Raw genomic sequence first — 11,534 nt, forward strand, 5'->3', positions numbered from 1 at the left:
ATTACATTGTTGCGTAATCATACAAGCGACTACTGGGTGAATATAAAAGTACGCTTATCAACACACATCACATTTCTATAATGTAAAGCATTGGATCACGCCTTTTGTAGAAACTCGCAACTTATATGCTGAGACTGGCTTCATTTGTGAATAATGTCTTCCGATGTATGATATCATTTTCACATTTCATAGACATTGGGATGGATTTACTACTTTTCCCTCATTATTTTGTGTGGATCATCATGCATGGATATTTTAATAAGCTTCTTCACTATGAAATCTGTTTAGGCGATATAATATTTGCTGACATAGAGCGTTTGTTTTGTTTTAGATCCGCCATCTCCCTCGGAAATCATGGACGGCCTACTCGAGAATTTCTCAGCCTCCGCAAAGACGAACTTTACTGGAAACCCTCATGCCAATTTATATGCAGCACTGGCTGTAGCTGTTCCTATCGTCTACGGATGTATATGCATTTTAGGAATCTTGGGGAACCTTTTGGTAATATTTGTAACAGTGAGATATAAATCAACTGGTTCAGTACCGAGCGTCTACGTCCTCAACTTGGCTGCTGCGGACTTACTCTTTATGATTGCTTTGGCGTTTTTAGCTTATCAGCATGCTTTTCATGAGTGGACAATCGGTCCAATCGTCTGCAAAATAGTTATAGCATTTGATGGTCTCAACCAATTCACAAGTGTATACACCCTGACATTAATGAGTATTGATCGTTACCTGGCTATCGCCCATGGCCTTAGATCAATAACATTCAGGACTGTTTATAACGCACGTATTATATGTTTCTTCATTTGGGTATTTTCTGCATTATGTGTCTTGCCATTGTGGATTTATGGTAACATTGTACCGGAAGCTAATGGAACCCTGTTGTGCAACACCAATTGGCCTTACGAACATTTTGAATCAGTGTATGTCTTTTACTCGTTTGGACTGGGTTTCGCCCTGCCTCTTACCATCATCGTCGCTTCTTATATATGTATGCTACGTTATCTTGTGATTACTAAGCGACCAAGTTCGACGCAGTCAAGCAAGAAGGAATCGAAGCGGGTCGCCATATTGGTTTTTGCCATCGTAGCTGCCTTTGTCGTCTGCTGGTTGCCCTTTTACGTTGTTCAACTAAGACTAGCACTATCTGATACAGCCCAGAGTGCACCTTCGGCGGCTTTGGTGGTTGCCTTCATTCTAAGTACTGGTCTCAGTTATTCAAATAGCTGCATAAACCCGGTTATTTACACCTTTATTGGGCGCAAGTTTAGGGCTGGATTTCTGCCATTTGCTAACACTATCTGTTGCCGTCGACGAAGAAGACGCGGGAGACGACGCGTGCGCAGAACGTTGAGCGGAAGTTCTGACACGACTTATGGTTCAAAACGCTCTTCCAATCAAAAGGTTTGGAGTTGGAGGGATAAATTCACGGCAAGTACGATGTGTTGTTTAAAAGGCAATGCACAATTTAATGAATTCATGTTGTTTGTACACGGAAATGTCATATGTTAAACCATTTCAGCTCATGCGTTTTGTACGTTCAGAGCAAACGTTGCAGTTGCAACATTTTTCTATAATAATGTACGCCATTTAGTCTGACTGACACAAGGTATTTGTCTTTTTGCAGGTCGTCGAATCGGTTACATATGATGAAACGACTGTGGTGGCCAACAATCACGATGAAAGCTCAGTCTGAAGTATATTAAGAAAATTATGGAAACGTTTATCGCTATGTCAGTCATGTATTTATTTTTTGTTTTAAATTATGTATGCTTTACATTTTAGCAGTGTTTATTAGCAACTCTATCAAAGTGATTATTTCCTAAATTTTAAATTCCGAGATTTATACATATCATAGCATGTCGTAAAGTTGTATTGTCCTAGTACAGAGACTACTTTATACGTAAAATGCAAAATAATGAACATGTATTTGGGCCGTGAAACAGAATACATTAAATACGGTAGTATGTTTTACTTAACCAAATAATTCGAACGAATCTCAGTTGATTGTTTATAGAGTTCTGTGAATTTCATGATAACCTCTGACTCCGCTAAACTGTTTTGAAATAATTCAACTGTCGCATGACCTGATAAGAATGAGGAAAATTGATTTTCTTGAGTCCAAGGTTTTTTCTTTTTCCGTAAATCAATGATCCTGCATTTGCGATTTGAAGTAATGCGCAAGTATGTGCATTGTAGAGATATCTGACACCTGAATGGATGGATTTGATGAAAGTGATTCTTAAGTGAGTAATATTTTTATTGGTGTAATAGGTGTGGTATATATATATATATACCACGCAATGGCGATTACATCTACTCAGTGCACTTTACACAACTAAGGACTAGTTGACAAAATAAGGAATGTAAATTGATGCTATTGATTAGCACTTTAGAGGCGAAAATCGAAAAATTATCATTCATTATATTCTGTCATTGCACTTTGTAAACGCAGCACTTAATAAGAACCACGATTCATGCGTTAGTGTCGACAATAGCATTCAAAGATTGTATATACTGACTTATAGAGAATGATATATTCTTTGTTTAACTAATATTAATAGTTTAATAATTGGTACCAACCTGTGGTTCAACCGAGTTTCAGTTGCACGGACACATTATTTCGTTGCAGTTATTTATAATAGCATCGCAATTATACCACAATTCGTTGAATGTAAGTGTGTTTTCTATCACTACCATCTCTCAAAAATGTTTAGTTAAATCCTCTTAGCGAGGCTTAAACTGCGAGTGTTATTATAAATCACACTTCTACATTACAGTGGGTGTCCTTTTGTACAATGTTTTAGTTTTGAGCTGACCCTTATGTATTTATCTCACATGTCATTTAGTAATGGATGTACCATTGAATGATGCCGACTCCTACTCGAACTTAAGATAACCCTTATATGGAGTGTTCTTTCCGGATTGCCCATTATAAGTGAATCTTTATCACATACTGGCATAGACAGACAACGTGGAAGAACCTTTTTTTAATTAACAGTATCCTTGTTCAATTCAATGTGATTATCCAAGTTATGATGTTGTTATATTTTAAATTTAATATATTGTTTCAAATTAACGTTTTTCTATTCGAAAATAATAAATAATGTACAGTGAGAGACCAGACTGATAAGCAGCTGATTTAGGTGCTAGTACTACTAGTAAACAGTACTCATTATTAAATGTGAATACAACTATTACAACGCACACACGACGAAACATTCCACGCGGTGCAACATTTTCTCTTAAAAATACACAATGTTTATATTTGCTGATAAATAAATCAAGTACTTTATTGGACCAATAAACCACTCTCCCGCCGCGCACACTAAATTTAATATATACGTATATATATATATACATTCAAACAACAAGGTAGTTTAATGCCGTTTGTCGCTTGTGCTACATCTGAGCTGTACGGCCATGGTAAGAAATAATGTTTCCATGTACGTTTCCACAATATGAGTTGTTATACAATGTATATCTATTAAATCCAACAAGGCTATAGTACGAAGAGAAAGTGAGGTCAAGAGAAAATAACTAGATTTATGTAGAACAGAACAAATCGTTTGTCAGTAATATTGTGATCGAAGTAGTTCATTCAGTTCAATGGTTTCATTCAAATCGTTTAACTATGTATATAACATGTTTTTATCCTTGCACAATGAATATATTATGTGGCTGTCATGTATGTTTATATCATTCATAGAATAGTGCGATTAGCGTGCTGACTTATGGTATAAACTGGGGTGAGTGACTGATTTCAATAGTTGGGTGCTTTTCATGGAACCGACCTTTGAAGCCGGTCACGTATTCATGATTATAATTCCAGATCGTAAACGTGCCGTCGTGAATTCGCTGAATGGTGAAAGGACCCATACTTGTATGCTATTGGCAATTTGGCTATACCACTGTGAAATACGCACACGGCAAACCTGTTTCTCGGCGGTATCGGCCACTGAATATAACTGAGCAGGATAGATGGTCGTGATATGTGCGACGTAAACGGTTGAACTTGAAAATTGATTACGACTCAGGAAGATATATGTCGGGTTCCATATGGTGAACAAGATGTGTCCACTTTTTCTCGAAACACATGACATCATTACATGGGGCTCATACAACTGCCTTTTACTGATTTGACTATGTACTATATAATGTACTCATCAAGTTTTGTTCTTGTGGCTTGTTTTTATTATTGTCAGTCATTTGTTTTGTGATCTTGTATATTTTCCTATACGACTTATGTGATCTAAGGTTGTGTATGTTATTTCCAAAATAAGAAAATGCCGTAGTAAGTGTAAATTCAATTTTGTTTAACGATTGAAGTAATCGGCATGCGATTTATTTGAATTGCAATTTGTAATAGTGATGTATATACTATATTAAACTTATCTAGAAATGTTTTCTCTCGTTGTTGTCTTTCTCGCAACACTGACGAAGTAGGAGTTCTTTCGCAAGCGCCCGGAGTCGACTGTGTCAGACCTTTCTTTTTTCGGGTAACAGTCTTTTATGCCGCCATTGTTATCATTGCAATGAATGAATCAGCTTCTAGACTAATCAGTAAAAAGCAAGAAGTCAAGCAAGAGGCAGAATAACTGTGAACTCTTTACTCACCCAGTGAAGAACTAGGTTTCACTTTCTAATGTTTCTGTTCAGATATCGATTACACTAAACTGTCACGTAATCTCGAGTTGATGAGATGCATGTGCTTAACTCGATTTTCTCTTAATTATCGTTTTTATGTTATCGCCAAGTGATTTTCAAGTACTCATTTATTGTCGGCCTGGTACGTGATACAAATTTTTGATTATTTTTTTCTCAAACTCTCTGTGGAATTGAAATAAAATAATAAGGTTAACAATGTTTATTTGGAAAATAATGTAGGTAGGGCGGGGATCGTCTGATATTCATTCCACAAGAATCTGGCATATTTTCTCGGTAAAACTGTCATGGTATATTACATGAAGTCTATAATCTCGTGATGTAATTGATAAAAGCAATTAAAATTATATATATATATATATATATAGTTTGGTTTTATTAGTTAAATATAAACATTGCAATCAAAAACATTGTTCTTCACCACTCGTATCAAGCCAGCAGACTTTCAAACTACAACTCAAACACCTCAGTAACCATACATTGCCATTGTGGTAGACGGTTCATCAAAGCTAACCCAAACGTCATTCGTTTTCGTGTACCGCAGGGAACTCTACTCAACTCATTGTTATTGAATTAGAACCCCTATCTCATCATTTTCAAGCATGTGCAAATGTTGCAAACCCAAGCAGATGACCCTAATATAATATAGTATCGGAAAGTAGATCTTCGAGCGGCAATTAGTGTTTATCGCGGCTGCAATCGCCGTTTTTAAAGCTACAACGGATGTCAGCGTCCATGGGGACTCGAATTACCTTACATTCACCCGCCGCGCTTAGCAATTGGGTTAACAACACCTTCGATCAAGGAATTTTATTCACTCACCAATATAAACCGTATGATTCCGCGTGTTAGCTCGGTTGCCCAACTGCGTTGATCATCAATTACAAACACACACTTGAGGGGTCTTGTGTTTATGACATGTGATTGACGAGAACAGCTGTTCTGCATATATGTTTTGGTTAGTTGAGTGCCCACGTACAAACCATGCAGTATTGTATAAGAAATCAATGTGTCTACTCAATCAGACACGATGTAGGCGTATATATATTGTCTAATCTGATGATTGACACATACCCATTTTTCCATAGACATTCAATTGTTATATATTTAACAAAAACTAACTCGAACCATATTAATAAAATATTTTTGTTCTTCATACAGTCTAAAAAAATTCACACATGTGAAAATATGAACAAAACAGAATAAACATGCGATTGAATTTCTAAATTCCCTTACATTAGTTATCAAGTGACTGGAAAATATACAGCTGTTATATCCGATCTTCGATGTTATTGCGACAACAGATAACATGTCGATTAATCGATTACATAAATGCTTCCAAGCATACACAATACTAGAAACTTTTAAATCATTGTTTGGAAAACTAAACAAAATCGATTGTTGGCCACATTGGCTACGGTGTTTAGAAATTTACACGTTTCAAAGTTTCTCTGAAATGTGCCTTGAATTTGTTTCACGGCAAAGTAATTCAATTAACGAAGGTCAAGGAGATATTTCCCAAATAGACCTCTAAGTAATTCACTATTAAGTGACATTGTGATTGATTAGATAAAATAACAGTCGATATTGACGCAAATAAAATATTTTGCAGGAGACATAACATTTAGTGAATCTACTCCACTGATATATACAACTGAGTATGAAATTCAAACCACGAGTTCATGCCTGTGGTTCACTACAATACTTTAGCATGTTTTAATCAAAGGACTTCTATAAATGCAGAATGACAGTGGAGTTGACCTTTAGAGAAAGGTGTTAATTGCGTTTTTTCTTTTTAATGTTTTCTCCTAATAGAACACATTTAGTGACAAATTCAATATAATGACGTTACATGTATGTTTATAGACAAGGTAAGGTATATCTGTGGACTGGTTCAACGATCATACGTAACTATTGGGAAAATCCCGGATGAAGATACTGGTCCGCGCCAATAGAGCCGTAATGATCATTTAAAAAAACACTTAGTCAAAGCAACATCGTACGCTTCTTATCTAGAGCTATATATTGAATTCCCGCCAGACTTTGTGACAAAAGTGATGATTTCAATCTGTTCCCATCACCAATTTGCCAGCCATTTTTTTCGAAGCGGCATTGTCTTTTTATCTGAAGAATGATTTGTCTTGACCACCAAATTAGGGGTTATCTCTAAGACGGAATTGCTATGTTACTGTCTCCGTAGAAACACGTTAGGCTATTCCTGATTTGTATTTCACTCAGTCACAATATTTCGCTTTCTAATATGCAACTTTAAAAAATTGTATGTGTTTTCCAAATCACACATTGGTCTCCACGATTATGTTTTAATAGCTACACAATAACAGCCTAACAATATTTTTTTTTACTTTTGCTTGAGTGATAGATAATAAAATCGCCTCATTGAATTAATTCAATAAACAATGGATTTTATGTTATTATTTAAATGGTGAAATGATGTTAATTTTCTGACACTAAACATGCATTGTACTGGGTATATTCTTAATGGATTAAAACGTTAAATGTTAAAGATGTTCTCAAGCAAAGTGGAAGTAAAATACCCAATCTTTACGTGGACCCAAGCCGCATAGGGGAATTTTACAACAGGTCCAACAGAACAATCCCTGAAGAACAGGATAACTAAACAGTACATTACACGACACAGTCAAGCCAGTGAGAGAAAGATATATACACTAGTGTATGTAAGCTGTTTCAAAAAGTGTGGGCATATCCTGCTCCACAGCTAATCATGTTGCACCTATTCTGTTCCTGTGTAACAATTTGTTTCTGTTTGAATCCTAAGACAAGTAACATTGATGCTATCTAATATCATTTTTGTAACATTGTTATTGTATTTAACCACAAGCTTGTTATATTTTAACATTTGAATGTTAAGGCTAGTCGTTTACTACAAACCCCTTGGATTAATAACTTGATTAAATACAAAAATGTCTTTTTGAAAAGTCTGCATATGTAATACAGGTTCGATTTGATGATAGTAACATTAAAATGATTTATTTTCTCATATAATTTTGTAGAAAGCTTACCTTTAGCGTCAAATTTAAGACACAGACCTAAATTTAAATTTAAATTATTCAATGTAAGTGATACATCTTATTCATAATTATGTCATTGTGGCGTAATCAATAATTCATTTTACTGGATATAATAAAGTAATCACGCCTTAATGACTTCCAGGTATTCAAAACTGAAAGAAAAGTTTCAAAAGTGAATGGGTGACATTCAGCTATGGTTTGGTCAAGGTTTATTGATTTGTTGACGAATGTGTGTATCTGGAGCCTGTATAAGTATTGTCGGTTCAAACAGACCTACATTGACTTTGCTGTCCTTAGATATATTTGAGTCATATAAATAAACATATATCCAAAATCGGAATTGTAGGTCACATACTCTCAACAGATGTTTTGCATGAACAATTATAAAATGTCTTGAATTGAAATAACACAGTACATGAATGGTAACTGAATATATATAACACGTTAATATTTAGTCGAATATATTATCTCGATATTATAATAATATAATACATGTGGTCTTATCAGTTTATTTAGTTATGTTTACATATACATATACATATAGTGTTAGATGATAATAAGAACAAAATAATTATTCAAAAAAGTGGCGAAGGTAAAAGTGTTTGAATTTGAAATTGTATAACGTGAATACAGTCTTAGATTTGTCCATTGGTTTCATTCAGCATCTATACTATCTGACCATGACAATTATCTTTCAATCTGATGGGGACAAAATTCGGTCAACGGTTCACGCTGTTCATACTCCCGTCGCAACAAATGCATTCCATTCGCCTTTATAAATAATTATACATTTCATAATCAAATTGAAACGATAGGTTTTTATTGACCGATTGAATAACCTTGGAACATTTTCAAAATACGTTGGCGCCTATGGTTATTGTTTACCTGGTTAGATTCAACTGCCATTGAAATTCATAAATTATAAATTAAGGAATACCTGTGCTGTGTCAAGAATACCACGGAGGTTCGGTTTGAAAAAAAAATGTGTGAAACTGTGGATGTAAGATTGTTATTAATTTTCTCGGGTAATACCAATACAGTAGTATGCATGAATAATCTAGAACACTATGTATCTTAGGAGTGGCTGTGACGACCATACTTATTTATTTATTTATTTATTTATTTATTTAATTCCTTTCCCTGCTATTATGCTACACATTATATTTTAGTCACGTATTGAATACAATTCGACGACGCTAATCTGTGACCAGATAATATATAATCAGTATCATCTCTTTCTTCAAGTTGACAAACAAATTTACAGAATGCGCTCAATAGAAACTAGTTATTAAAAAACTCGACTATCGAGCAAATACAGTAACAGTAGCAAGATAGCTTCAGGGTATCACAGGCCTTGTGAACATACTGCATTTGTTTTCTTATTCGCGTAAAGCAGTTGGTGTTAAATTAACAAATTGGCTTCAAGGTCTGACTCAGTCACCTTGCAACAAGATGCACAGATTTCGGTGCATTGCAAAGAGAATGGAAAATACAGTAAATCATCGATGAATAGGCTAGTATTTAAAGGGTGGTGGTCGTCGCGCCACGCATGCGCGAGATATGGGTCTCATATCAATAAAGATGGCGTCCGAACGAACTGAGACGTTACCAAGCTTCAACTCGGTAATTTCTTTGGTGATTGTAACGTATCGAAGGAGTCATCGATAATACTTAATGCACGTTTCGCCCCGGTCAAACCCGTGCTCGTGATTCCTTTTAGAAGAGCGCATTTAATTGTGGAAAAATCAAAGTTTACACAAAAATATGCATATGCGCGGCGCGACGATCACCGCCCTTTAATAATAAGCATTACATGGTTATTTCTGTAACAATTGTCAGTTCTGCATAGGACATCAGCGTGTAGTTCTCAAGCTGCGGTTATCACATATAACAAACCTACATGCTGCCATCGAGACATTCCTTAACTATTGCAATAATTGCCTGCATTGAACATTGCCTGAGCTAAGAACTTGAACTCTGTTCCGTTTTGTATTGTACAGATGTTCTGGATCATTTTGCATAGGTGAATAACTTACGTCTTCAATAATAAAAAGCGTTACTACAACCATAGGTGGGCTATTTGATGTATCATGACAACAAATACAACATTCAGCCTACTCATTAGCGCACCGAAATGGTATGACGTATACATACGGTATTCATAACAGAGTTATAGTGAGATAAAAAAAAATAACCTCACCAATGCATCAGTAGCATGTTTTTCATTTTAGTCAAATTAAGATTTGTTTAGCCATCTCAGTGAGGGGTCTTATTTATTGGAAGTTTGGAATTGAAATGATACAGCCGGTTTCATGCCGTGTTGTTGTGATAAGCCGCGCCCCGTGGCAGCTCAACTGTGACGAATGGATGTTTAATACATATGAATAGTACTAGTTCTCAATACAATTATCTGTACTTTTCATTGAGAATTATATATCCTTATTTCTTCCCGGATTGTGAAGTGAAAATTTGTAGGGGAGCCTTTCAGCATTTTCATGATTTGAAATGTCAGATTTCGATAATAAAATTAAGCCCTGGACAATTGGAGCGGTCATGCATGGTGGATGTTTAGAATGTATAATATTATGTTTTTACCGTCAACAGATGATATTGTAAAAACCAAAGTCAGTTTACTCTAAATTCCGATGTACTAGCAATAACGAGGAGGTGTTATGAAGAAGTAGTAACCAAACTGTCTAAATTATAGGATTGAAACCAAAAAATAAGATATGTCGTTGTTTCCCTCCTATTGTTTTCAATGGCTTTATCTGAAAACATCGTTTCGCCTGAACAAATCAACGGCGGAACAGAAAGAAGGCAATATTTGTTTTTGCGGCACTGGGCATAATACAAAAGAACTCTTCATGTACAAAAGATACAAAGCTTGAAACGTGCACATGGCTTTATAATAAAGACATTGATCGTGATTAGAAAGTGTGGCTTTGACATTTATGCTCATTCATAGCGAATTCTAGTGCGCTTGGCAATGACAAGAATATGGATGAAACCATGACAACCAGCTGCAATTTTCGGATGAGGAGGTGATTTGTTTGAAGGAAAAGAATTTGTAGCGGAATATGGCATTCGTAGTTCAAAGGCAATAGTCAGATTGGGCTGACAATTTCTCTAATGGCTATGCCCCTTGAACAGACGGCATAGAAATATAGAACACTTGTAAATGAAAAGGAATATTCGAAGCAGAATGCATGCATGGGTAATTATTTTAAAACTATACGTTTGTACGTGTGCAATCAACGTATATGTATTTTGAAAAACAATTCGGTAACTACAGTTTGAATATAACGTCCATTTGATCAATCATAAATACGTGCAGAAAGATGAGACAACTCAGTTAATGAGCCTAATGGTGCAGAAGAAATACACGAAACGCTGAATAGTTGGGGAAGCTCAAATGTGCTAATAGTGATGAAGCTAGTTTGCCATCCGCAATGGTTTGTAAATAATCGACTATATCTGAAAGTATTTGACTTTGATGTTCATTTTTACAATAACAGCAACCACTTATTTCAGACGAAAAAATTTGTTTGTGCTCGTGACATCATGATCTTTAATCTGCTGAGCGTGGTTTTGTAGAAAACATTGCTAACAGCGTTGTTGGGAATCATACATGAATTGAAGAAAAACACAAAATAAATACGTACGATTTAATTCAAGGTATGAATGCTGTTCTAACAATGGAATCACACGTCAGTTCAGCAAATGCACATTGGCGTTGACAGTTGACAGAAACAGCGCATATGGTAACGTCGCTTGGATTGTCTCTCGTAGTATCAGCCAACATCCTGTGAACAAGTG

At 35.5% G+C, this 11,534-nt stretch overlaps 1 protein-coding gene across 1 annotated transcript; it reads left to right on the forward strand.

Annotated features, from left to right (window-relative positions):
• Window positions 1-354: 354 nt before the first annotated feature.
• LOC100366942 (somatostatin receptor type 2-like) lies at window positions 355-1,515 on the forward strand. The gene has a single exon (XM_002741684.1). It carries the CDS (start codon window positions 355-357, stop codon window positions 1,513-1,515), a length of 1,161 nt encoding a protein of 386 aa, XP_002741730.1.
• The last annotated feature ends 10,019 nt before the right edge of the window (window positions 1,516-11,534 follow it).

The sequence above is a fragment of the Saccoglossus kowalevskii genome, chromosome 13 (genome assembly GCF_978046115.1).
Source record: "Saccoglossus kowalevskii chromosome 13, keSacKowa6.1, whole genome shotgun sequence".
Classification (NCBI taxonomy): Eukaryota; Metazoa; Hemichordata; class Enteropneusta; family Harrimaniidae; genus Saccoglossus; species Saccoglossus kowalevskii.